General features: G+C 43.5%; 2 protein-coding genes and 2 long non-coding RNA genes across 5 annotated transcripts in view; 1 reads left to right on the forward strand and 3 right to left on the reverse strand.

Annotated features, from left to right (window-relative positions):
* LOC308586709 overlaps window positions 1-27,877 on the reverse strand; it is a 280,032-nt gene that overhangs the window by 177,684 nt on the left and 74,471 nt on the right. The window lies entirely within an intron of this gene.
* ELK4 (ETS transcription factor ELK4) lies at window positions 976-27,873 on the forward strand. Of its 2 annotated transcripts, none has more exons than XM_081195785.1 (6): window positions 976-1,197; window positions 7,174-7,389; window positions 9,067-9,948; window positions 10,938-11,054; window positions 12,910-13,009; window positions 27,716-27,873. In XM_081195785.1, exons 2-5 carry the CDS (start codon window positions 7,183-7,185, stop codon window positions 13,006-13,008), a joined length of 1,305 nt encoding a protein of 434 aa, XP_081051911.1. In that variant the 5' UTR covers window positions 976-1,197; window positions 7,174-7,182; the 3' UTR covers window position 13,009; window positions 27,716-27,873. The 2 variants fall into 2 exon arrangements, with proteins under 2 accessions (XP_081051911.1, XP_081051912.1); XM_081195786.1 differs by lacking the exon at window positions 27,716-27,873 and adding an exon at window positions 22,163-23,466.
* Window positions 13,450-22,148, reverse strand: LOC308587890. The gene is made up of 2 exons (XR_014008559.1): window positions 18,846-22,148; window positions 13,450-18,806 (listed from the first exon to the last, which is right to left on the reverse strand). It is a non-coding gene; the product is annotated as an uncharacterized lncRNA (long non-coding RNA).
* Window positions 23,476-27,877, reverse strand: part of MFSD4A (major facilitator superfamily domain containing 4A) — a 45,849-nt gene continuing 41,447 nt past the window's right edge. The window contains exons 9-10 of the mRNA XM_081195784.1: window positions 25,818-25,938; window positions 23,476-23,984 (exon numbers count right to left, since the gene is read on the reverse strand). Coding sequence (XP_081051910.1) covers window positions 23,920-23,984; window positions 25,818-25,938 — 186 coding nt within the window. The 3' untranslated portion in view covers window positions 23,476-23,919. The remainder of the gene's footprint in view (window positions 23,985-25,817; window positions 25,939-27,877) is intronic.

Below are 27,877 nucleotides of genomic sequence, written 5' to 3' on the forward strand. Positions count from 1 at the left end.
CTACTCATCCTACCTCTGCCTTTGAGGAAGGCACATCATCATTTGTAAACCAATTAAATAAACTGAGAAAAATAAATCGAAAAACACCACAGGTTTCAGTGTTTTATTGCAGCCACAGACTTTGGCAAAGTGTCCACAGGGCAGCTTTTACTGCAGCAGGTGGGGGGCAAAGTTTGTTCAGAACATGAATTTTACTTTAGAAAGAGTATGTCCACCCATGCTCCTTTGTCTCTGAATCCTTGCCTTTTTCCCTATTGAAAGTTATCTCCTGCTTGTTCTCTAACATCAGACAATTGGCAGAACACAATCTCTCCTCTTAAATCATTACCTATTGATCCTGCAATCACATCCTCTGGCTTAGAAACCACTGGCCTCTATCCGGGGTGCACACTTAAATAAAATATTTGGGGGGGGGCAGATAAGCCCTTCTATCACATAATCAACCACAAGACACTATTTGAATGGAATGCCCAACAACTTGGGAAGGGAGGGGGCTGGCCCCTCAAATATTTTATTGGAGTGTGTGTGCAAAGTACCTCGGCCCCCAGGAGCTGGCTCCTATGCTTCGTATGGGTTTTGGTCTGTGGGTCTATCGCTTTAAAGCTCTGCAAAATGATCGTGGCATTAAACGTGAATAAAAGCAAACTAAACAGATTATCCACAAGCAAGTGGGCGTGCCTCCACGGGCGTCCTGGCCACTTACTTCGAGTCCATGCAATAAATAATACAAAACGACAAAACACAAGCATACACTCCTCTGTCTCTCTCTGGCCTGTAGAGGCAGCCAGCAACCACTTATTAGAAGGGGGGTGGAAACTTCAATCCCCACAGTGCCCTGCGGGCGGGAGGTGGGCCGAGCGTTTTCATTGGCCCACTCTCCGACTGCGCCTGCTTACGATTGGCTTGGCCCTCAAATTTCCATTCCTCCCTTTCCCGGGAGGGTGGAGGGGCGGAAGTGGCGGGTACGGCGGCCGTAATGAGACCGCGGAGTCCGCCTGCTACGGAGTGAAGCTGCTGCCCCGTCAGCCCCCTTTCGCGACGCGGCTCGCTGCTTCCGCGTCGGCCGCGAAGGGATGGGGACTCGCACTCGGAGTCTCCGCGGGGACTCCCGGCCATGAAAGGCAGGGACTCGGCAGGGAGCTCAGCACCTGCCGCCGCACGGGGACCGCTTGGCGCGGGCGGGCGGGCTCCGCCTAGGTGAGTGCCGGGCCGGGACCCCTTCCCCGTCGACCTCCGTCCCGCCCCGGGCCCCGGCGCCACACCCCCGGCCCGGCCAGGATCGCCCTGGAAGACGCTCAGCCCGCGCGGTGGCCTCTGCTTCCCTAGGTGGGACGGACGGCTGCGTCCTCGAAGGCTGGCAGAAGTGCTCTCTGCCCATGCTCTGGGGAACCGCTTTGTTATTAATCCAGGGGCTAAACTAGGGCTTCCGTACAAGATTAAGCTCATCCCCCCCCCCCATCGCCCGCCCTTGTGGTTCCATGTGGGGCTGCTAACCAGTTTCCCCCGTTCTCTGTTGCAGCTGCTTTATGGGTTTCTTCCCATTCCTTCTCTCAACTCTACTCACAGACTTGGCTGTGTTGTAACCACTCGCTTCTGTAATTAGTAAAATCAAATTGGTCAGCATTTGCTGCCAGTTACATTAGTTTCACTTGCTGGTGCATAGGTGCTTCTCTACAGCATGTTATCTCGCTGGCTTCTTTCAAGCAGCCCTGCCCAAACTACTGCCATTTTTTTCACAGGTGAAGGAAGGGAATGGGTGTGAGAGTTCTGGCTATGCAATAATTCGGAAATGCCTTCCTGGCTCGAGCAGCTGAAATCTGTCTGCTGGACTATACTGGCAGAAGCCCATTAGTTTTTCTTTATAACTGATGTTTGTACATTGTCCTGCATCCCCTGGGGCTTAACTACAGACCCAGCCTATGGAATTTAATCTCAGTTTTGTCTTCTGGTTTCTGCAGAAATCTTAAGATGTGGTTCCTCAAATATGTTGTTATCTTCCCAGCTGCCTTGCTTTTCAGAATCTTTCATCATGGCTTTCCTGGAGTTCATGTCTCCCTATTTTGTGTTGTATGTTTCTTCTGGTTTCTAGCACTTATGACAGTCAGTTTCTTGTTACCCGAGGCTGCATTTGCATGAATGTGAGTAAACTGTGTTGGGTATTTCTGCAGGGTTTATTCAGGAGGACACAGCTTCTATACTGGTTGTGTGTGTCATAACAACAGGATGTCATACACAGCTATCCCAGAGTTATGTCCTTCCTAAAATACACTCTGTAACTTACAGTTTGGGAGTGGAAAGAATAAGCCCTTCTCTTGTAATGCTCATGTGAACAAACACCTCTTTAAAGAAGAATCTGTGCTCACTTTAGCTTCTCTTTTTGCATGTTTCAAGAGGTTGTGACTTTAAAAATAATTTGTTAGTTGAAATTCCTAATGGGATTATGATCTGGACTTGTATCAAGGTGGCTAACCTGTGGCTTATCAGAAGCTGTTGGACTCCTATCAGCTCCAGCGTGTGTGGCCAGTGGTCGCAAATGATGTGAGTTGTAGGCCAAATACAGGTTAATCACCCCTGCAGAGCCTGCCATTATACAAGATCACATTGACTGGCAAAAGAATCTGAACTGTGGCCTGGCAGTTGCACAGTGTGGCAGAGACACCTCTGCACCCATAGCCCTGTCACCCATACCAGCTGCTGTGAGGGGAAAAGGAGCTCTGTACCAGTGGAGTGATGCAATCCAAACACACACACACATACCCCAGTGTGGGCAGTGGGGGTTGAATTATACCCTAAGCCTAGTTCTGTGTTTCTAGCAGAGGCATACTTAGGGCTTGGCAAGGAGCTGTATCAGCTCCCCCCCGGTAAAAACATCATAAAAAAATCACTTCTGTGTTTGGTCTTGCCACGACAGTGGCATCATGTCGTCACACACATATATGCCATACACTCCATAGTCTCCCATGGTCTGCCTTCATATCGCCTTGCCATTTCTCCTCCTGCTCAGCAATGAAATTCATGGCTAAACTCACAACTTTACGCAGATAACTTAGGGTATGCCTCTGGTTTCCAGTCGTTAACACAAATTAGCATTGTTTACCTATAAACAAGGCACTTGGATATATGGGTAAACTCTGGCCTATTACCTTTTTCTATAACAATCCTGTGGTTCCTAAAACCAGTTAGAAGAGATAATAATTGATCTGTGTTATGTGATCTGAGTTCTGCATCCCAGACATGTCCCTCTGTTACCATTTGACTCTCCTGGTGTCCTGTAATCTCTATTGTCTTTTCTTCCCACTGCCCCATAGTAAAATCCATTCAGCCCATAGATTGCTACTTTTTTCTGGACCCCTTCCTAATTTCCCCCCTCTTACACAACTTGCTTACTCTTTTCTGCCCCATTCAGATTTTCAGAATCTGTTAGCATTTCCTCACATTCTTGTTCCCTTTAAGTTTACTTTAATCTAGTCCTGCAGCAACTAGTCTGCTTCTGTTCTAAGGGAGTCCTATCTTTCCTTAAGTATCCCCATTTGCTTCACTGCATGTGACCCTCATCCATTGTCACTTTCTTCTTATTGCCATTGTGGCAAAATACAGTGGTACCTCGGGTTAAGTACTTAATTCGTTCTGGAGGTCCGTTCTTAACCTGAAACTGTTCTTAACCTGAAGCACTACTTTAGCTAATGGGGCCTCCCGCTGCGCCGCTGGAACACGATTTCTGTTCTCATCCTGAAGCAAAGTTCTTAACCTGAAGCATTATTTCTGGGTTAGCGGAGTCTGCAACCTGAAGCGTATGTAACCTGAAGCGTATGTAACCTGAGGTACCACTGTACCCCTTGCTCCACTTTGCTTGCTTTATACCCAGCTGCCCTGCTTTGTGTTGTGTTTGGTTTGCTGCTGCTAACCTGGCCAAGAGATGGGACAGCAGTTGTGGGCAGGAACTGGAGCAGGGTGACATAGCGGGATGTTTTTGTGGTTGGTAGGAGCAAACTAGAAAAATAAACAAATGTATGTTTTTGAAAACTTAAACTGGCAGAGGGGTTCATGTTTGCAAACTGCTGCAAACACTTGAATTTGCTTATTATGGGGCTTTTTCTACCTCTCTTCCATTGGAAAAAGTCGCAAAAAGTATATTAAGAACTCTTTTCATTGAGTGTGCAAGATCCCTTAGAAATGCTTCTGAAAGCAATCAGTGAGATGGGATGCTCTGTCAGTGTCTGAGTTATTTGTATGAAAATCCTTGGGCTACATTTTTGTGGTGTGAAGTCTGGTGTGTGTGCGTGCGCGCATATACAAGCCAGGAACTTGGAAAATGAAAGCAACTGCTAAAAGCATTGAAATCTTGCAGTTCTGTTCAGGACTTTGATCTCTGTAAGGTTATGGTAGCTATTTGTAATCAGCTCTGCAAGCCTACCCTTTCTCCTGTGAACTTTGATTTCCTCCCCGGAAATGCTTACTGAGATCACAGCATTTTCTTAAAACAAAAATATCTGAACTACAATAAGGATGCATTTATAAATATTCCCCTGTATAATAACAAAGTGAATGGCTCTGTGCCAAAAAATAATGGCATTGAAATGGGGCCACCCAGGGAGAATAGTTTTGGCATATTCAAGGACAGAGCCATCAAAGGGGGTGGGATACAGGAGCTGCTGCTGTATTTGTCCCCAGCAGGGGACCTAGACTCTAAACCTTGCCGAATGAAAGTCATGAAGCAAAATGTGCAGGCACCATTTGAAGTAAGCCCATACTGACATCCTTTTGGCACCAGGTGTTGAAGGAAAATGTCATTGTAATGTGGGGTGGAATTGAACGTAGCTCTGACTGAGGTATGCTTGCATAATAGGACCTCCATGCCCCCTAACCCTCCAGAGCTGGTGGGGTGTGTGTGAGGGGAGGAAAGTTTAGTTGCATGAGCAGACCTTGTTCCATGGCATATGCAACAACTGAGTTGAATTTATGCTTCCGTTTTCAATGTAAACCACCTGGAGACCTTTTAAGTAACAAGCAACTAATAGGTCTAGTAAGTAAGAATACCTTTGCAGCTGTGCTGGAGTAGAATCAGAGTTGTTGAGGGATGAAAAGGAAAGTGTACTAGTGCACAAAGCTCCCACCCATCCCTGTAGTGAGGATGCATGTGTATTTTTGTCCTAGCTATAGGATAGTGGCATAACTATAGGTTGTTTTTTTACCTATATGACATCATTATTTGCTAGCAAAATGCCTGAACAGAAGCAAAACGGTAAGCAGTTCCTTAGAAAGGTGGCTTCTATACTGAAAAGTAAACACCAAATCATAGTTTCTTAGCTGGATTAGTGCAAAGTGACAGAGTTGATCCTTTGCATGTAAAACTGGGGCTTCCTCAGTTTTCTTACCTGGTTGTGTCTTGAGGCAGAGAATCCTGTTGGTTCTAGTCAGAAGTGGAGTTGAGGGGCGTTGTGATCTGCTGCTTCTGAATATCCAGCAAGAAACAGATTAAAAGACTCAACAAATGCCTGTTCTTTTAACAGTACAGTCTGCTAGTGTTGCATATCTGTGTAGTGCGTGTCTTGAGTTCTTTAAATGACTCCTTTCCTTGGCAAGGTCCCATTAAAAACAGACGGAATGACAGACTCTACCTAAAGGGGGAGCAGGGGGAAGTACCTGCCCCAAGGCAAAATTTAATTAGGAATGCGTAACCCTGTTTTGTCATGCTAGATTGTCCTGCGAATCCTTTTATAGAGCCAACTACATTCCATCATCTCCTTTGAATAGGCCGAAGAGTTTCTTCTACAGAATTATTTCTTACTTTTTGTGTTGATTCTGTAATATGTACATGCTACCAAAGTTATTCTGGGTATTAATTTGCACCACCTGCCCTGCAACTGGCAGTTTGTATATCTCAGCACTTAGTTTAGTGAAAGGACCTTGAGGATAGTGGTGGGCCAAGACTTCAGCTCCATCCTCATAGTGACCTTCCAATAAGTCCTGCTGCTACAGCCTCTGCTGTGTCTACATCTCGCTTTGGCCTGTGTGAGAGGAAAAGATAGCCCCCATTAGACTGGACTTTGCACACTGTTTGCCAATGGTGAATTTCACTCAGGTGAAATAAGAGCTAGGTGAGATGAATATTTCCACCACTGAAGAACCTCTTTATTTCAGTGTGCTGTATATCTAACTGGGTACCTCTCCTGCTTTCTTCAGTTGTAGGAGTTTGGAGGACAATATAATATTAAAGCTAGAACTTGCAAGGTGCCTGCACCAGCGGGTAGCCTGGCTGCTCATCTCTCCTTCTTTGAACAGGGATGTGGTAGCAGGTTTCTGTCTGTTCAGACACTACAGTTTTTCAGGTGTACATGTAAGGTATGACCCAACACATGTTTGCAAATGTGTGGATTTACTTGAACATTCATCAGAGAGCCAGGATTGGTGGTTGCTTATGAAGGGTATATTTGTTTGCATAATATGAAAATTGGCCTGGGCGCCTTTCATTCTCTAATCCAGAGCTGGCCAATGTAGTAGCTTCCTGATGTTGTTTGATTACAGCTCCCTTTATCCCTGACTATTAGCCATGCTAGGAGGGGTTGATGAGAGATGGAGATCAACAGCATCTGGAGGGCACCACACTGGCTATCCCTTCTCTAATGTGTTCTATTTTATAATTTGGATTTCATTCAGAAGTAGAATTTGAGTGCTAAAATAAAAAGCAACATGGTGGCCAATCCTTGAACAAGACGGCAACCTTTGCCCCTCCAGCATCAGTAGTAATGCATTTTCTTAAGAGAAAAAAAATGTAAATTGTAATTGTGGCTGTTTCGCTTTGTGTGCTATTTGCGCTATTTTTGTTTTGAACGTTCTGCAAAGAGTCTAATCTGGCTGCTGAACTGGCACAGTTCCTGGTGAGCAAAGCTAGACCTATGGAGGGACTTTTCATAGATAAATGTAATGAGTTAGTGTGGCTCTCCAAACGGTTTTGATTTAACTAAATGAGACTCTTAATAGTCCCAGTGTAGAGAATGTGGCCCTCCTAAACTTTTGTTTTTTGTTTCTGTTGGTAACTCGTGTTTCTCCTCCGGCAGTACTGATTATTGCAACATACCGTTTATTTTAGGAGGGATGTGCATGTGACCCCCCCAAAGCATTGTGTATGACCCCTGTGAGAATCTTCTCAGCTTCTCTTCTTCTGCATTTCAGCTCACTGCTATGGACAGTGCGATCACGTTGTGGCAGTTCCTTTTACAACTCCTCCAGGAGCCTCGGAACAAGGATGTCATCTGCTGGACCTCCAATGACGGAGAGTTCAAGTTGCTGCAGGCGGAAGAGGTGGCCCGCCTCTGGGGGATCCGTAAAAACAAGCCCAGTATGAACTACGACAAACTCAGTCGTGCTCTCAGATATTACTATGTGAAGGTAACTCCAGCATTTAGTTTGTATCAGATGTGGAACCCTCCTTTCCTTCTGCCTCAGCCTAATGAGCTTTTCTGTTTTCCAAGGGTAATGCAATGCTATACAGTGGTACCTCGGGTTAAGTACTTAATTCGTTCTGGAGGTCTGCTCTTAACCTGAAACTGTTCTTAGCACCACTTTAGCTAATGGGGCCTCCTGCTGCTGCCGCGCCGCCGGAGCATGATTTCTGTTCTTATCCTGAAGCAAAGTTCTTAACCTGAAGCACTATTTCTGTGTTAGTGGAGTGTGTAACCTGAAGCGTATGTAACCTGAAGCATGTGTAACCCGAGGTACCACTGTACAAGCTTGGGTATCATGAGAGCTGTTTTCTGTGGCTGAGAGTTTAGATTTTCAGGCCCTGAAGTACTTCTAAAGAGTTATTAAGTGTCTTAGACGTTTAAGTGAGGCTTTCCAAGAAAATCACCTGTCAGGTTGCCAAAAATGAGTACAAATTTCAGGGAAATGAAAGCCCTAAAAACACAAAGTAATTATAACTTGCTATACTCCTGTGATGCCATTTTGCATTTGGCACTGTCCTAAAATATTTTGTTTTAAGTCTGAATTCAAATAGACTTTAATCTCCCCCACCCTTTTACTTCACATATATATGCATTGCCTTTTCCAGAATAGTGAACGACATAGGAAGCTGCCCCACCTCCTGTGCAAGTACATTGCTTCCCCCCCTAGAAGGAGCCTATTCAGTGCTACCCAAGTAGAAGGAAGAGGGATATGATCTTATTTTTCAAACTGTCCTTGTGTGGGTGCATGGGATAAGAAAATAAATGTTCCGGAGGCCTGCAGATTAGAACTTAAAGTTGAGATAACATTGGCTTGCTCATTAAACTTACAATTCAGTACTTCAGTAAGTACAGAAGGAAATAAGTGTTGCTGAATACGGCTTAGAGGCATTGAAGTGGCTGCAGTTCATGCTGTTTTGCTGAATGTCATCTGCTTATTTCCCATCAGCTACATAAGTTACATAAATCTTCTCTCATTTGAGTACTTAACCTTGGTGCTATAACACAGTGCGCCCACAGATGCAAACACAGTGCCCATCTTCAGTATTTGGGCTTAAGCTTCCTTGCCTTTTAAATCAAGGCCATAAAATGTGTAGGTAGTAGACCGAGTCTGGGCCCATTACGTGTGACAATAAGTTCAGGGCCATTATGATTTAATGCACATTGCGGATGGGCTTTTTAGTGTGTGGGTGGCCAGACAGGAGAAAAATGGCAAAACTTTTCATGATTGGTGAATGTTCTGGATTCAGCCAGTGCTGTAGCCTTGTTGAAGCTAACTTTGGGTGTGACCTGATTACTGCAGGGATGAACAGTACCTTGGACTCCCCCCACCCCCTTAAGCCACTCTGAGTTTCTAAATGGAAGGGTGGGATATAAATGTAGGCAGAATCCAGGCTAAGCTAGTTGTACTTCATTTCCATTAAAATCAATGGGGCTTGGTCGTTGCTGATGAAGTGTTAGCAACTTAGCCTGGATCTAACACATAATAACTATGTAACTAAGCTTGTCCTCAAATGTAAGTAATTTTCTTATTGAAGTGGGGCGTCCTTGGTTTGAGGCGCCGAAGCAAGAATTCAAATGAGAGGAGTGCCTGACGCCTTCTTATTGTTTGATGTTTCCACAGAACATCATCAAAAAAGTGAATGGCCAGAAGTTTGTTTACAAGTTTGTGTCTTACCCGGAGATTTTGAATATGGACCCCTTAGCAGTTGGCAGGATTGAGGGTGATGCCGAGTCTCAGGCGGGCTTGATAGACGTTAGCAATGCTGCAAAGGACGTGGAGAACTGTGGGAAGGAGAAGCCTCAGCCCTGTGCAAAGTCCTCCAGCCGCAACGATTACATCCACTCAGGCCTATATTCTTCATTCACTTTGAACTCCCTGAACTCTTCCTCTTGTGTAAAACTCTTTAAGCCAATCAATATGGAGAACCCGACTGAGAAACTGGTGGAGAAAAAGGGTCCTCAGGATCCGACACCGTCGGTCATAAAATTTGTGACCGTGTCCTCCAAAAAGCTTTCGATCTCCCCCCTCGCCTCTACCGCTCAGCCACCCTCTACTCTGTCAGCTGCTTCCACTCTCCCTTCTGGCTCAGATGAGAGTCTCCAGGCTTTGGAGTCCCTGGTAACACCGAAAGCTGAGACGTCCACATCCTTGCCGTGCTTGACCGCCAATTTCGCCCCTACTCCTCCTGCAGCCTCCGTTTCTCCTCCTCTCCAGGTTCCTCCCAGGTCTCCTTTGCCACCTTTAAGTTCTGATCCGGCTATAGACACAGATCCTGAGCCTGTGTCGTGCCAGCAGCTGGAACATTCTCAGAACCAAGTCTTGGAGTTCAAAGAGCAGGGTTCTTCCATGCTAGAAAAGGAGTTTCGGCATAGCCGAACTAGAAAGCCTAAAGGGCTGGAAATTGCTCCCACTCTGGTCATTACTGGCAGTGACCCAAGTCCGCTGGGGATACTAAGCCCTTCTCTCCCTACTGCTTCTCTTACACCAGCACTTTTTTCACAGGTAATCCTGTCTTCCGTTACTTCTAAACCAAATCCTGTATGTGTACAGGAAGCATGGCAGAGAGATGACCTCTTCAGAAGAGGTGTGCTAACTTTTCTAAAGGTTATGAGTGAGCAGACAGGGATTTTTCTAAGCTGGATGGAAATCTAACCTGTTGCCTGTGACCAGGTACATAGCCAACCAGACCAAGGTGTCTTTAGTGTAATATGCACTGATCTTTACATGATGGAGGTAGAGCATAGAGTCACTTTAGAATGCCTCACGTTTCTGGAACTTTTTGGCAAGGGTGGCATGAAAATCATTTGAGAGATCCAAACATCCTAAGCTGATCATTTGAGAGATCCAAACATCCTAAGCTGATTTTTCATGTTTGGATACACGAAAAGCCAATGCAAATGTCATGCTCTTTTTGCTAGCTTAATTTCAAAGAGAGAAAGTATACAGCAAGGTTTAGGTACATGGTTTGGTTTTTTTTAAAAAAATACTAGCTGTGTGAGTACAGCATGAACAAAGCTAAGATGTCAGAAATTAGTTCAGATCACTGTTAAAAGTGACCATCTTTGCTTGAATCTGTTCTATCTAGCTCATGTTCAATTGTAGATTTGCACACATTCACTAAAAGCTATTAAACTGAAGTAGTGACTTTCCAAACTTGATCACCTGCTATTTTGGGTGTCTGGTGCCATCAACTGATGCTGAAACAACTGCCTTGGCTTCCTTAGAGCATGGTGCTGATAATGCCAAGGTTTCAAGTTCGCTCCCCGTATGCTGCACATTCCTGCATTGCAGGGGGTTGGCATAGATGATCTTCAGGATCCCTTCCAACTCTACAATTCGATGATTCTAAGCCCAGGTGACCTCGGTGGCTTGGAAGTGTTAGATGCTTGCTAGTTATACTGCTGGTAATGGAAGTTCAGGTGTTAAATGGTTTCTTATGTTAAGTTCCTATATTAAACTAGTGTTGTGACATTGTTTTGTATGTCTCACAGACGCCTATTTTGCTGACCCCAAGCCCCTTGCTCTCCAGTATCCATTTCTGGAGCACTCTCAGTCCAGTTGCCCCTCTCAGCCCAGCAAGATTGCAAGGTGCTAACACCCTTTTCCAGGTAAGTTCCAGTGGATGACTTCAGAGGTGGAGCTAGCTGCTCTGGCACTTGGAGTGCCCCACCTGCTGTGTACTCGGGGGCGGGGCAAGAATCCCAGGGGGATGGGGGGCGGGGGGCGATATCACCCCCCCTTCAGGGATAACAGCAGGGGCGGGCCGCACCCACAGCACCCCCCTTACTCCACCAGTGGATGACTTATGTAAAAGAGCCAACAAGATTTGCAAAAATAGAAATATCTCCTCTTCTTATAGGTTCATTTAGAAGTTCATCTCAATTCAGATGGTTCTCCATTTGAGAAACAAGCCATGGGCTCCTCCGCTCCCTCCTCTTCTGCACACTTTCACTTTCACTTTGCAGCTTACTGCTGACTTTAGATGCTGTGACAGTGAATCAGAAAACTGTGGTTAACACTTGCACTGCAAACCAGAATTTTTAAAAAGCATGCTTTTCCAATTCTGACTTGGAGGGTGAGTGCTAACAATAGTCCATGTAATCCAGACTTTGTAGTACCCTTAGTTCTGGAAGCCTTCCAGTTTAAGCACAATGGATTGGAAAATGTTCTTTTAATGTGTTCTTTTTAGCTTTGTTCTTTTAATGGAAAATCCTTAATGAAACACGGAACATGAGCACAGTGGAGACTGTGTTAATCCAGAAGAGTAAGCATAGTTTTGTCATTGAGATAATCCAATGGTTAGATGAGCAAATAATTGTTCGCTTTGAGTGCCGCACCCGATTCCAGGTGAAGGATACCGTTTAGGGATTGAATAGGAACACATTGAGTATGTTGTTATGCTGTGTACAGTGGTACCTTGAGTTAAGTACTTAATTCTTTCCGGAGGTCCGTTCTTAACCTGAAACTGTTCTTAACCTGAAGCACCACTTTAGCTAATGGGGTCTCCTGCTGCTGCCAAAGCACAATTTCTGTTCTCATCCTGAAGCAAAGTTCTTAATCCAAGGTACTATTTCTGGGTTAGCGGAGTCTGTAACCTGAAGCATATGTAAGCTGAAGCATATGTAACCCGAGGTACCACTGTACATAAGAGTAATTTTTTTTTGTTGTAACCGCCCTGTGATCTTTGGATGAAGGGTAGTGTACAATTTTTCACTATTATTCAAGCCTTTCAGAAAAATTAAGGTACAGCTTGTATCTTTAATTTGTGTGACGCGGTGTGTACATCAAAATGGCGTAAGTAAATTACTCAGTGCTTGTATATGGATGCTGAGATGAGAGAACCAAGGTTGTGATATGCAGGTTAAGGTATGTGTATGAGATATATATATATATATATAGAGAGAGAGAGAGAGAGAGAGAGAGAATACTCAACGTAATCTACAGCAAACTTTGAAGCTTGAAGTGGCATTTATATATTATGTGCTGGCAGGAGCTACGAACAGTTGTCCAAAGCTGCTTTTTAAAAAGGTTTTCCAGTTGATCTGTTAATTGGCAGAATAAAAAAATAACAATCTCACAAGCATTTTGGAGTAAAAGAATTCAACCCAGGATAGCCTTTTATCTCAGTCATGTACTGTAGTCAAAAATGGCCCAGTGAAAACGCCCTCTAGTGACAAACTGTTATAGTACCAGGTTAGAAAAACGGAGGCATTTGTCGCCACGTCATCTCTGGTGGCTTTGCTCCCCTGGTTTGTTTCTGTAAGATCATTTTGCAGTGTGAGTAGTGAACTGAAAAGGCAAGTATGAACAGACGAGCTTCTTAGAAATGGTAATGTTAAATTGTTAATTATTCTGCTGAAATGAATAGTCTCAACACACCAGCTATCAGTGGAAAAGATAAATGCTAGTGCACAGAAAACCTTTTACACTGGTGCAATCTTGGTATCTGTTTCTGTTTTTCAGTTTCCATCGGTGCTGAGTACTCATGGACCATTTACGATGTCCGGAATGGACGGCCCCTCCACTCCTGGGCCTTTCTCCCCAGATTTGCAGAAGACATAGGGTATGGCCTTCTGGAAAAAGGACAGGTGGAAATCAAGATAAAGAGGTTTCATCGAAATGATGAAATCTGTTTTTCAATATGGGGTTTGCAATTCCACAGAGACAATATGAACAGGCCTGGGGTTTTTTTTGCTATTCCCTGTTTAAATGCCTTTTCAAAAATTCCTTTCAAGACATAAGGGAATTTTTATGGAAACGCCTTAATTGGAGACTGTTCTCCAAGATCACTTTTCTCACCTGGTTCTTCTGATTTAAGAAGGCTTCTCTTGGTAAAGCGATTTTTCTTGAGGGGGGTGGAATGCAATGATTGATTCTGCAGCAGCTGATACCAGTCACAACTTTCCTTTTTGACTGGTAACCTTTTGCCCCTTTGCTTCTTGTATAACCTATCAAAATATTAATCTCCATTGGAAGCTGGCATTCCAAGAAATACTTGGAAAATGTTTTTTTTTTTTAAGGCTTGCTTTAGGGTTGATAATTTCTCTATTAGTAATGCAGGAATGCTGTACGAAAATATATTATCTCTTTGTAAGAGGAAACTTTTCAGGAGCATTTTATGGTGATATAGAAGAACTGGGCAAAATTTTAAGGGTGTTGCCTGTAAATAGAGAAGATCTAGTTGTGTATCCTTTAGCCAAAATTGTTGATTCATCTCCAGAGAAATGCATAGCACATGGAATGAATGAATCGTTTTGGTCTTTAGAAATATTTGGATGTTTTACGTCTGATATTGCTTGGTAGGTTTAAAAAACAAAACCCTGATATTTAAAGAAGCACACCATTTTAACTGCAGATCCTGGCAACTGATGTTTTGTGGCATTGGGGTAACCATATATCTGATATGCTGTGTGTGGTGTTGTCTTGATGCTTGATAAGGTCGTATGTAGATCTGACATTTGAGCAGTGAATGTTTGCTTGTATTCTATTATTTTATTCTCCCCTGTCCCCTTTCAACAAATAAGGTATCCAAAGAACAGTCAGTGCTGCTCTTGGCCCCTGATACCTCTGGGTGATCCACTTTTCTTTTTGGCCACACTCTCACTCGGATTTAAAGTTTGAGCATGTTGATGCTCCTAAAAGTAGAAATAATGTGTGGTTATTTGAAAGTGTTCCTGTTGATGAGGAGGGTGTGAGTGGGAAAGGGCAAGGTGGTGTGGGCTGCTTTATAGCCTGAAAGAGCTAAAAGCTGTTTTCAGACTGCACTTAATCTTGCGGCAAGGGAGTGGTTAAACCATACTTGAACTGTTCTTGGATCTCTCCACTATGAGGATAGTTTAGAGGTAATTTGGTGGTCATGTTATGCTGGCTTCCTGATGTGGCGGTCTGGCTTATATGACTGGAAATTGAAAGTATGATGGGAACCTGGATAGATGTTTACAGCATTAGTTGTTATCTCTCCATAGAAAGAGATGCATTGAGAGGCATAGTATTTCTGCATAAGTGCTACCCTTATCTTCTAGATTTGGGCCAAAGTCCCGAAAGTACCACAAGACCTGTAGTGTCACATAGCTATTTGATGGAAAGTTAAGATAAATACCAGGAATGGTGTTTGGCAGGGTTTTGCTTTTTTTTTTTTTTAATTGGGAAGTGTTGACCAGCTACTTATTAAGGACTAAATGCAATTTCCCACCACAATTTTAATGATGACTTTTAGTAGTCTGCAGAAGCAGAGAGCGTGAAAAGCAAGCAACTATTTGAAATGGTACCTCCAGTGCAAGATTAAACCTACTGGATTTGGGAGAAGCTTGAAATGTTGTGTTTTGCATCCATCCCATTCTTTAAGATCAGCAGGGGACTTGAGCACAGTCATCCAGGCGCTTCTGCAAAATCTCTGTTAATTTCAAAATATGTACCTATGTATGAGCGTCCCCTAGGGCTGAGTACCATGCTAAAGGAGAAGACATTAGCTGGTTCCCCCCCCACACACACACCCACTGAAATAGATAAACTAAATTTCTCCTTCTCCCATAGAGTTTGTGATGCACCATTCACAAGAACAGTCAGAAGTTAATTTCGTGCACTACCCTTCCAAAACCACTTCTGGTAAGAGGAAAGGAATGGTGTAATATAGCTTAGAACCCAAAGAGACAGCAGAAGGTGTGTTCTTGTCTGTTACTGAAGGTGCATTGCTGTCATTCATTTTCCAGACGTGATCAGCTAAGTCATTTGAAAGGTCCATGTCTGTTGTGCCTAAATTGAATGTGCAATATTTCCATATATTCTGTTTAATGCAGACATGCAGAAAAATAGCTGCAAGTAGTAAGTGAGAGGAGGCAACCTGCGTCCCCGAGTTTGCACAGGGGGTTGGTATTCTGCCTCATGGGCTAAAGTAATGACAGCACTTTTTAATAGCAGCCAATCTAGGCTGGCTGCTTTTGGCATATGTATTGGGGGTAGGAGAGAAGTCAGAGCGAGGTTTTGTTTTGCTTTACATTTCTTCTTGAGCACTAAAGGAATGCAATCAAACTATTTGTTCTTTTGTCTTCTTTTTCCCATCACCAAAGAAAACAGGCAGGGTATCTTTCGTCAAATATTTCTTGTGTGGTATATGGTGCACCTGTGCCGCGTGTATATTTAAAAACATGTAAGTGAACCAAAGTTGGGCCATCTTGGTAGCAGTTTTGTTTATCCAGGTTTCACAATCTAGTCCCACCAGTCTCAAAAAGATGCACTGTTGTAAGCTGGCTTGTTATACTGGGCTGAGGTATACATACACCTATTGCTCGTCTGTTTCGAGTGATTTGATAGAGCTCCGTGGCTTCATTTTGTGGAGGCTTTGCTTTTCTATTTGGTCTTGACCAGCTCTCTGCTTCATCCTTGACATGGCAGGTTGTTGGAGGGCTTACAGCGAACAACTGTCTCGTGCTTTTAGCCACTATGCTACAGCACCTTCCCTCCACCCCAGTGCCACCTTTGAAGGGTGGAATTGGTGCAGCTCTATTCTGTCAGTGATCCAAGTGCTAGTAGAATTGGGATTTCATGCTGCAAGGTTTCAAAAGAGATAACCAGCTAATATAGATATTTTGTATTTGTGTTTCAGCCAGTTCCAAGGTTGGACAGGTCTTTTTACTTTCATGCATGTTCTCTTTTAGTTTTTTTTGGATGTGTTGAAAACATTTTAATTTACAGAAGAAGTTTTTCTTATGCTTTCAACTGTGTGCAAACTTAAGTTAGAGTCTGATCTAACTTTAAATGCTGGATGTTATATTTGTATATGTGTGTGTGTGTGTGTGTGTGTGTGTGTGTATGTATGTATGCGGAAAAGAAAATAACCAGGTGTGTCACCAAGTTAAGGGAGTTAACTGTTTTTTATTTGGGAGTTATTTGGGAGAGAAGAGCAATCCTGATTTGTATTCTGCATACTATGTTGGCATGAATTGGTGTCTGATTGCTCTTTACCTCATTCGCTCAGTTTTGGCAGTCTTTGGGGTAGCCTAAATCATTCATTGTATCTGCTAGAGTTATATCGTTGCCAACTGTTTTATTGCCTTTTGAAGTATCTAATTGCATGTAAGCACTTGTTCACACAGCACATCTTTGTATTGTAGCAAGAGGGCTGTTGTTTGTTTTTAAAACAGAAAGAGTGATTAAGGGATGCCCAAGAAACTAAATGTTGTTTTTCAAGTTCTAAGTAAGCAGAAAGGACTTCCTTCTCTTACTTTGTGTCAGTTCCCCCAAGTACGTGTATTGGATTTCAGCCGCCATTCACAGTCATCCCACCAAGTTTTACAGCAGTTGAGGTTGAAACAGATTGCGAGAGGGCGCAACGAACCCATTATTATCTTTGATTCTATGTTGAGATTCCTGCATTTCACGGAGTTGGACTAGAGGACCCTAAATTCTGTGATTCTAAGAAATGCCAGAGAACTTTAAATTCTCCACGGCTGTTAACGGGAACATAAATAGTATCAGTAAGCCACAAGGGAATGACCTAATCTAGTGCCGCTGAACACAACAGCTCCTAATCTTGCCAGTGTGTGCAGCCTTTATTTCTTTGTGGAGAAAGCATTAGGCTGATGTCTGTGGCCCTGGAGAAAAGTGTGATGTGGTCCTTAAAGGGCTCAAGGGTAGAGGAGAGTATTTAACACAGTCATTTGTGAAACTGAAGTACAATTAATGGGTTGTGGCCTGATTTGGATACACATCTTCTCCCCCCCCCCCTTCACAGGGACTGTAGTGGTTAGACCTATCTTAAAAGATGGATGGATATTATTTGATTACCTTGTATTGTGCGTTGCTTTATTTTGCTTTTCACATGTTGTATATCATATTTGGTAGTTGCTTGGAGATGCTTGGGTAAAGTTACTAATAATCTTAAACAGTGCTAATTCCCAGCTTGCTAAACCATAGCTTAGTGGGTGGAATCGAGCAGCTTGACTATTTCACTGCTTGCTTCTTGGTTTAATAAAGTGATGTTTAGCTGTTGCATCCCAAATGGGGAACTGAATGTTCACCCCAATCTTAAACCATCTTCAAGCTCTAGTTTAATATCCTGGCTAGTAAATCAACATTAAACCACAATTCCCCATTTTTGACATAGCAGCTTGTTGTGGCCAGCTACTGAACAGTGGTTTAAGCAAGCTGCAAACTCAGCATCCAAAATGGGCCAGTATCTGTTTTGATATATATATATTAATGCTTTCTTCCCTTTAATTCAGGGCTGGGCAGTGCCACAATAGGAATTACGCAGAAATGATCAGGGCTGGCTAACCATTTTGGTCTCAGAGCTTCTCACAGAAGATCAGTGAGTAGCCAAAATCCTGCTGAATCCTGCTAATAGGTCTATATAATCCAACATCTTATCTCCCCCTGCATAGTTAAATGGGTACTGCAGAAAGTCCAAAAGCAGGAACTTAGTGTTGTTTCTAACAACTGATACTTGGTGACAGCTTTTCCCTGAAAGGAGAAGACCCTCCCTCTGTTTCATGAATTGATTCGATCCCCGCTTTAAAGCCGTCGGCCATCAGAACATCTTGTCACCGTGAGCTCCGTAACATAAGTGGAGCACTGTATTAATAACTGGAAGCTTTCCTTTTCCCATGTGGGAGTCTTTAGAAAGTCTCTCTTTGGGAAGCTTTGTGTAATCAGAGGAGCAAGTAGTGAGTTGAATGCACAGGTTTTCTAGCTGGTCCTTCTTGAGTGGTGAGATTTCTTTGGGGAAATGTTTTGAAACTGTGGCTTGGTGTCGACTTTTGGTCTTGCTGTTCAGTTGCACCACTTTTAAATGCTCCATACTAGAAGTTTTTTATCTACTCTTTCAAACTTGTATAGAAAAGTCTTGTTCTAAAGTATTTTTAAAATAGTGTTTGTATTTTTATAGCAGTGTTACCAGATGGCCTTATGTACGTCACAGTGTGGGTACAGTAGCATAATTCATGCATCCCCTCCCATATTTGTATTCGTAAATAGTATGCTCATGTGTATCTAAGAATACGCAAAAGGTAGAGGCTTGGGAGCTAATGAGAGAAGCTAGAACATAGTGCTCTAGCATGAAATACTTGGCAAATGAAAAAAGCCTGAATTAATATTGTGAAGGAGCTGATGACTTTACATAAATTCCAGGACTCCAAAATGCTTCAGTGTTCTGTCTTTCTGTCAGGACACTATCTAGTCTGTAAACAGACCCCTGTGTCACAATATAGACAAGCTGAACAATATAACACAACACGATGGCCAATAACAATGGTACTGAACACTATTTACAGACTAATACAAATGATCAGAAATTACAACCAAAGTCTCTAAATCTTCTTCACCAGTCACGGTGGAATAATTCAAAAGTTTGATATATACATAATCTGTCGCCAAATATCAGCGGAACAGAGTTTCCGGATAACCAATCTGTTTTGTTCAATGCTTCATCAGCCAATCTTGATCAATTCTTCATCAGCCAGACTTGTAAGAATTAATATGAGAAGGATGCAGTTCAATTTCTTAACGAGCCAATCTTACATGTAAGCAAATATAACCGCTGTAGAAAATATGCTCTGGATCAGTGCTCATATGGTACCGTCTTGGCTGATGAAGCATTGAACGAAACAGATTGGTTATCCGGAAACTCTGTTCCGGTGATATTTGGTGACAGGTTACGTATACAGTGGTACCGCAGGTTAAGTACTTAATTCGTTCCAGACGTCTGTTCTTAACCTGAAACTGTTCTTAACTTGAAGCACCACTTTAGCTAATGGGGCTGCCGCGCCGCCGGAGCACGATTTCTGTTCCCATCCTGAAGCAAAGTTCTTAACCTGAAGCACTATTTCTGGGTTAGTGGAGTCTGTAACCTGAAGCGTATGTAACCCAAGGTATCACTGTGTATTGAATTTTTGAATTATTCTACTGTGACTGGTGAAGAAGATTTAGAGACTTTGGTTGTAATTTCTGATTATTTGTATTAGTCTATAAATAGTGTTTAGTGCCATTGTTATTGGCCGCTGTGTTGTGTTATATTGTTCAGCAGGACACTATCTAGTGCATTGGTTTTCAGTTGGTGGGTTGAGAGTCATTACCATGATGGGAGACTTGATCTGAAGCTGGCTGCAGCAGCACCTCTACCACTATACAAATATATGGTAAAAATTAAGGACGGTATCCATCGAATTAGTTCTGTTAGTGCCATGGAGCTTCCTCTCCCTTACCTCTCAGAGGACTTGGGGGAACCCCCAAACAGATTTAGGGGGCATCAGAGGAGAAGTTCTGTAGCACAACTGGAAGTCCTTGCACAAACAATTACTTCATTAGATTCCACCCAAGGGGATCGGTTTCCAAATGCATGTTTGAGGTAATGCTATGTCTGAAAAGGCTTGAGGACTCCTGGTCCTAGTGCATTTATAGGCACCATTTTGTGGCAGGAGGAGCAAGTTTGGAGGCTCCTGATGAGTTTCAAGTGGTGGCTCTGGGACATTACTGTTCAGATCTAAGCCTTCCATCTCTTTTTGTTTGGGTTACACCTGTTTTAAGATGGCAGAGCATGTTCCTGCAGTTGCCATTTTACTTATAAGCTCATGCACTGTTGATTTCTCTCTCCCCCCCCCTTTCTAAATGACTGCTGTTCCTAGAGCAAAGTCTCTGCTTTTGCTCAGTTCTGGCATCAAAAGTAGAACTGTCTTGAGTCTTCAACTTAAGGGCTCCAATTGGTTATCCCCCAAGCTGACCAATGCAGGGCAGAGCACTGGCAGTGGATTACGCTAGGTCCTCAGGTTATTGTTACTTACAAGAAGTAACAGAGCAGGTTTACAGTAGGGAAAGGGCTTTCTTATTTTAGCTCCCTTTGGGAATAAAGTCCCTGTTCTTCTCCCAAGGCCTTTGTGCGGCTGGTTGTAGAGAAAATAAAATTGGCTCTAGCTTCTACCAGGCAAGTACTCATTCTAGTACAGAGGACCTTGGGCTGCATGTGTGTTCTGCAATATGCATGCAGTCTCAAACATGGAAGGGACTGTGTTGGTGCATCTTAGAATGGATTCAATATATGAACCTCCATGTGTGGAAGGTTTGGCTGGCTAAACAGGATTTATTTGGAAAATAAGTGAATTTAGCTGGGGGAGAGTAGGTTGTTGATGTTTTGTTCCCATTTTTTTTTAAAAAAACTGAAAATCTGTACCATTTGATATATATCCAGTATGTTAATGCCATTCTGTAAAATATTGCTGATATGTAATGCAATTGCATAATAGCCAAAGTTCTAAGTATGTTCTCAGTGTTATTGTTTTGACTATATAAGCACCTCTGGGTAAGATATGAGGGAGGCCTTCAAAATGTTAACAGGTTGGTTAGAAAAGGAAGAAAAATCTGCCTCTTAAGAAACAATTTTATTACAGGAGTATAATTCTCGGTCAAAAGCTAGTCTTAAAAGTCTTCAAGAAACTGTACAGTGATGCCATTTTTGTGGATTAGTTTGCTATTAAAAGTCGGTATATATTGGCTGTTGCACATCCAAACATAATGAAGGTCTTTGCTGCAAAATCAGGTGACTATTTTCTATTGCTTAGACTTTTGTGCAAAAAAAGGTTTAGGGTAATCTTTTTTTTAAAAAAGTAAAGTTTGGAGGAAGCATTGCTTATTTTGTTTAAGAACTGACAGAGGGATATGTTTTGTATAATAATGCAAGATGGCTTTAAACAGTGTAGCAAATCATGTTAATATGTGCAACCAGACTTGCAAAATAATTGTATTTTTTTAAATAAATATTTTTTAACAAATGTCATTATTTGGAGTGTTACTCTTCTGCAGTGGAAAGAAGTTGTCACTGCAGTTCAGTTATAATAGCCATCTCACTCTGGATTCTTGAAATAGAGGTAGCAGCAGTGTAATCACCAAGCATTGTCTGAACCGTGTAATATATAAATGAAGATGTGCCTCTTCTCTATCAGTAGTGATGGTACCATTCTCAAAGATCTGAATGTATTCAAATGATGCCTATTCATTACTAAGTACTGTTCTAGGTTTCTCAGCCACAGCTGTAGCGCTGTAAGCAAAAATAGATTGGTGGCATCGTGGTACAATTTGAGAAACCTGCTTTGGAAGAAACAGACTGAACCTCCTACTTTCTTTTTGCTTTCTGGCATTTGAAGTATCTGTGACTGTTAACCCATTTGTGGTTTGAAGAACACGAATGGCAAGGAAATCAGACTGGAGAAGCAAATTTAGGAGACCAAGGCTATTTACAAACCATACATTTAAAACACCTCCCCCAAATAATAATGGAAACTGTAGTTTGAGGGGTAAACCACAGTGCCTAGGATTTTGGGGTGCTTTAAAGGGATGATGTGTATACAGCCGTTCAGTGCCAGTTTACGACAGTTTTCTGCTTGAATTAAATTACCCCCCCCCCAAGATTCCTTTCTCTTAGATCCCAATACCTTAAAGCTTTAACTCATTCAGACTTTCTGCGTTCATGTCTCTTGCCTTGCACCCGTGGTGCATCTGAAACAGTTCAAGAGAATTTATCAAGGTTCCAGTTTTCTAACTGATATTTCCTGAGCAGGCACATGTGTTGTTTTTGTAGTTATTTTTAGCTATTACAGCAATATTTTTTCAAAATTGAGATTAAAACGTATACTTATGTAGTTCATACACCTTTTCAGTTACAGAAGCTATACCTATTTAGTAGAATAATTGTAAAATTATGCTTATTTGTCTTTCTCTCTACACTTGAAAGGGACACTAAAGAATTAACTTTCTATAAAGGCTGCTAGCTACTGGGATGAACAGTGATGCTGCAGTACATGTAAAGTGTCTATGCTTGTTAAATAAGTAATGAAGTAGGTATGGATTAATTGCATGTGAGGTGTAACCTCAAAATAAGCCAAATCAGGAATGCAACTTTTACTCCTGCTGTTAACACAATTGTTGCTATCAGATGCAACAGCAAAGCATGGTTTGCCATAAACAAGCAGGTGTAATTTTTGCTCAAGCATGTTCTTCATGTGCACAGTGGAATGAAATTAAAAGTCCCCACTTCTGGTTTATGGCAAATGATATTTTGCAGTTTCACCCACACCTGGTAAACCATGGCTTGCTGTAAACCAGCATGAGAACTCAATATTCTTGCAATGCTAACATTCTGTTAAAGACAAATTATATTGTTGCTCAGGTTCACATGAGAAATACAACGTTTTGCTTAATCGGATTAAGGTCTACCTGGTTCTGCCGCCTTGTCCAAGAATCCTAGGGAGCAGTTGCTGTAGGTAGTCCACTGGAAAAGGCTGTGGTCCAACACACATATATAAACTTAGAGCACAAGATGACACAAGCTCTGTAATCAAGGCGGGTATATTTTAAGGATTGGACAACATGGAAATCAAAGATGAGGGCGCATACCCATGCAACATAGCAATTGAAGTCAAATGACAACAGAAAAATTCAGTATAATGCACAATTTTGAAATGAGCAGTGCAACAAGCCTCTAGGGGAAAATAGCTCTACTTGAGTGAAGTTGCTGGGTCCCATCTTAGTTACTCCACGAGTTCATGCGACAAGAGCAATCACATTAAACATTCCTTTATATATACACACACACATGTATATCTATCTGTGGGACAGAAATTGCAACAAAGCCAGCTCAAGTTTGCTAAAGCTAAGTTTTAAACTATCCCAATACCTTCTCTCTTTAGAACAGTCAAGAACATGGCTGCCTTCTTAATATTCAGTACCTCTCAAGTTCTGCTTCCGGAAGGCACCTCATTATATTGCACAAATGGAAGAGACTTGATGTTTGGCTTCATGTACTTCAAAATTTTCATACTTCATGGGTAAAGCTGTCCCATCAACAGAAGTAGCCTACAGCTCTCCTGTTCCTTCTACTGTACTAATTGTGAACCGTCAGTATATTCTGGTTCTACTGAACTCAACCCACCATTAGTTTCACTGTACCTTTCCCACTGCCCTGGCATTTCCGCCATGTGAAATCCCATCTGGAGACGCACAAAACTTGAATACTTCAACCTGGGTGATGCAGCATTTTTTAAAAAATAAAATAAAATTCTGGATGCCTGTTGTACAGCATCAGTGAATAGAGTTCATAATGCTGCAGCAAACGTTTTGCAACTTGATCAAATTAGAAATATCTACAGCTGCCTCTTGGTTTGCAGTGAATGAACTTTAGGAAGCCTCCCGCTACCCCCAAGGTTCTAAAGTGACAGGAATACACCTTTCACTGCCTGTGTTCCTGAAGGGATATGGGAGGTTACCAGAGGAGTTAAACTTTCACATGTCAAGATTCCAGCCCTTCCAGTCTTCATTCTTGCTACAGTGATTCTTCTCTAGCGACGGACCGACTGGCTGATGTGAATGAGTTGGAACCGACAAGTCAGAGAATAGAAAATCCAGGTAGTTTTAAACCAGACGGTAAGAGCAAATCTTTCTTTTGGTTGGTGTGACGGTGTGCTTGATCCAAATACAAACTCACGGCTTCCTTTAGCTCTGATAAAGTCCAGGTTCTTCCATTGATGGTGGCGGCTTGTCCGGTGACAGATCCAGATCTGCAAAACAAGATTCCTCTCAGCAGCCATTCAGAAACGAAACAGCCAGTGGATGAGCTTTGACTTTTAAGGTGGAAGTCATTGGCAGGCTACATACCTTCTACCCTTTCCAAACACAGCCATGTGCACACATCAAAGAGAGCTAGGTTTAGCTCTCTGCATCTTCTAAGACATGCATTTCCATTTCACTTTTCTTGGTTCACTGTGTCTTCATGGCACTGCACTGGGTGGTTCTGAGTCTTGCCTACAACTGGCTCTTAATCGGGTAGCGGGGTGAAGCTGCGCCGTTAGCTTCCCAGCAGGTGGGTCACTCTTGTTTACTGCGGGAGGGTGGTGAGATCGTGCGGAAATCGGCGTGGCATGAACGCACCAGTGGAGTCCATCTGGTGCTCCTACCAGTGCATTTGCACTGTGTCCACAGCCTCATCCATCTCTCTCCTGGTAAGCAATAGCAACCCTCCTGTTAGGAAGCTAGCCAGTGGCTCTGCCCCACCTGTTGAGCCACTTCAGCTCATAATGGGACATTTGCTACTACTTGCATAATGCATTCTACACCTAACTCAGTTGAGCTCATATCTCTATTTATCTGGAAAAACAATGGATTTAATACACTGTAGTAAGATGCTCATGTTGACAGCAGCAGATGCAACAAGAAGTGGAAACAGGATTAGTTTAACCATCCTATGCACAAAGCTCAAAGCGCACCTGCTCTGCTCCTCCCTTAACCAAGCAGGGAAAGTTCATGGAACCACTGGCTGCAGCCCAAACTCTGGTTTGTTTTGGGGAGAATAAAATCACGACTGGGAAGGCAGGAACAAGCCTTGGCTTCAGATCATGGCTTATTTTTTTCTCTCCATGCTACAAGTGTTGGTACAGATGCAAAGCTACACCAGCTGCCTTTTGCCATGACTTAGATTGTCATTTTTAAATTATTGGTTCTACTGAGACTGTAATCTTGTATTCTCTATTGGTGAGTTGACAGCTTTGTGGCCTGTTTTCCCCATTCTACAGGGTGAGTTGTGTGCACCAGCCTGTAACATGGGTAGGTAAAACAAACCCTGCTTATTTAGCTGTTATTGCATATCCTACTTCTCCCCCAAAAGAGCCAGAGGGTGGTGTACATAGCTCTCCCCCTTCCATGTTAGCCTCCCAAGAACCCTGAGAGGTAGGCTGGGCTGAGAGTTGATCATGGGCCCAAGGTCACCCACTCAGTGAACTTCATGGCTGAATGGGGGATTTGAACCCTGGTCTCTCATGTGCAAGTGCAGCACCTTAACCACTACCTCCCAGCTTAGGATTTAAGAGCAGGCTGGCTAATCTGTGGCCTTCAAGATGGTGTTGGGACTACACCTCCCATCACCCCCCAGTGTCCGCCATGCTGGCTGGGGCTGTTGGGAGTTGAATTCCCAACATTTCCAGGATTGGCTACATTGGCTACTCCTGGCTTTGAAATGTTGAAGTCTGTTTGCAGCTTAAGCAAGGAAAGCTGACTCATGCTTGTTTTTAAAAATTGATTGAGCACCTTTTAAGCTCTTCCTCCACCCCCACTTTCCTGCTATATTGTTTTTAAAAAGTGCTTTATTTCACCCCCTAGCCTCTTTGTCCAACAGTAAAGAAAGTAAAGTTTGGGGTGCCAGACAGATCATTGTAGGCCAAGCCAGGCAGGAAGAACAGGCAGGAAGCAGCTGTAAAGCAAACACTTCCTTGCATTTTCTCCTTGGAGCAAGCCACCCTGGCTTGCTTTGCACTAATGCCGTACCCCCCCTCTTCCATTCTTTTCAGAAGTGTGGAAGGAAGGGGGAGAGGTTGGGATAATGGGCTGGCAGCCCTTACCTGATTGGGGTTGAGGGTGCATCCTGTGGGAAAACAGAAGGAAGATGTAGAAAACGAAGGCAAAGGCTCCAAAGATGGTCCCACACACTAGGAAACTGTAACTGCCCTGGTCATGAATGATCTGTTGCAAAAGAAAAACAGCAAGGTTCAGGGCAGCCTTCGCACCTAATGAGAGCCACACATTGCCTTGAATGGGCCTGGGAGCCAGAGGAATAACGTCAGAGTGCACCAGCCGTGCTGACGGGGGTTGGATAGGATCCATTTCCCATGGGCTGTTTCAGACAGATTGCCTGACCTTCAGAGAAAGCAGCAGATGCCATCTGTTTCCCTAGGGTGTCTACCTGCCAGAAAACCTATCTCAGAAGGGAAAGAGCAGGAGTTCAAGAAATGTACTGCCCAGCTTTCAACTGCAAAGGTGTCTTGAGCCACTCCATGCAGCGCCTTGACTCAAAACAGAAAAACTTTTCACCCACTGGATGAAGAGGCTCTCTGTCAAGAAATTTGCTCGAGTTAAACCTCTGTGTTATTTCTTAATTTGCTATCCTGCCCTTCCTCCTAGCAGCTCAAGGTAATACACGCCATTCTTCTCCTACCCCACTGGCGGAGGAAGGGGTGTGTGGTCTGCCCCAGGTGTCATCCTTGAGATGGGGTTACATCGTCGCAGGTGGCACCCCCCCCTGTGGGACAGAGGTGGAGATAGCCGCCGCAGCCCTGTGGGACGCTTGCCCCACCCCCGGGTGCATAGCATGTGGGCTGGTCCGGGTGCTGGAGCAGCTAGCTTCGCCTCTGTCCTACCCCCCCCCCCAGCTTTATCCTCACAACCACCCTGCAAAGTAGGTTAGGCTGAGCGAGGAAGACTGCCCCCACCCCAAATGCCACTGAGGGATTTGAGCACACATCATGGTACCTTCCTCAAGGGTTTGAAAGAAGGCAAGACTAAATACCACCCAAGGGGCTGTGCTGCAGGACTGATGACATGAGGATAGCTGCAGGTTGCATGTTCTGCCACCAGAGGCCGCCAGGTGATAGCCATCATGAGTGGTACTGCATACACTTTGCATACAGGCGATAAGAGATTCAATCCAGTTAAAAGTGGCAAGGGGTGTGGACTAATTCTTAAGGAGACCCCAGAGAGCTGCAAACAGTCCTGGCCTAGGTAGACAAATTGCCTTGGCAGAAGGTTGCTTCCTCTGTTCCTTTCACACTTTATTAGAAACAGATCAATTGCCCTTTGCTTCAGTCTTAGCTTCAGAATAAGCTTGACTTTCTAAAAACTCCAGAAAACCATGAGCAGCATTTCCATACATGGTGAGTTCCTTCTTGCAGGAGTATTTGGATGGAGACAGTCATCAACATTATGAAGCATGTGGTGGGACACACAGGGTTGTAGCCAAAGCAATGCTAAGCAATGTATTCCATTAGCACAATGGAGCTTCTCCTGCTTACCTCCCCAGGTCCACCCCCAATCTGCGCTGAGTTTCCCCCCAAACCTCTGGTAAAGATTTGGGGAGGGCATGGGGTGCAGACAGAGGGAGGAGAAGAGGAGAAGTTGCATTGCACAAGTATAAATCCTTGCACTAATGGAACAAGTACACAGGATATCATCCATGCTTTGCATGCAGAAGGTCCCAGAGTCAATTGCTGGCTTCTGTAGATAAGGCTGGGAAAGTCTCAGGTTGAGCTGCTGGACCATGGATGGGGAACCTGCAGACCTTCAGATATTCTGGACTCCCAACTCCCATCATTCCTGGCCACCAGCCGTGCTGGCTAGGAATAACTGAACATGGTCAGAAATTATGGGAACTAGAATCCAACCATAGTTGGAGGGCCACAGAGCATCAGAAGCCTGTTGGATCAGACCGATGCACCATCTAATCCAAAATCCTCTTTCCCCACAGTGGCCCACCAGATGCCCATGGGAAACCAGCAAGCAGGTTCTCTGCCCTATTGTAGACAATACTGAACTGGTGCTCCAGCTGATGGCCATGAGAATCAGTCTCCTAAGCACTAACCAACAGAAAGCTTACGCCCAGCAGGGCGTTGGTGGATTCTGCACACTT

Source organism: Podarcis bocagei (genome assembly GCF_964188305.1).
Source record: "Podarcis bocagei genome assembly, chromosome: 5".
In the NCBI taxonomy this organism is placed as follows: domain Eukaryota; kingdom Metazoa; phylum Chordata; class Lepidosauria; order Squamata; family Lacertidae; genus Podarcis; species Podarcis bocagei.

Bases quoted from the DNA above. Each gene is read 5' to 3' on its own strand.
- ELK4 (XM_081195785.1), top strand. From the start codon at position 7,183: ATGGACAGTGCGATCACGTTGTGGCAGTTCCTTTTACAACTCCTCCAG. The intron at 9,949-10,937 runs GTAATCCTGTCT...TATGTCTCACAG, and splicing joins CACCAGCACTTTTTTCACAG to ACGCCTATTTTGCTGACCCC. The intron at 11,055-12,909 runs GTAAGTTCCAGT...TCTGTTTTTCAG, and splicing joins GTGCTAACACCCTTTTCCAG to TTTCCATCGGTGCTGAGTAC.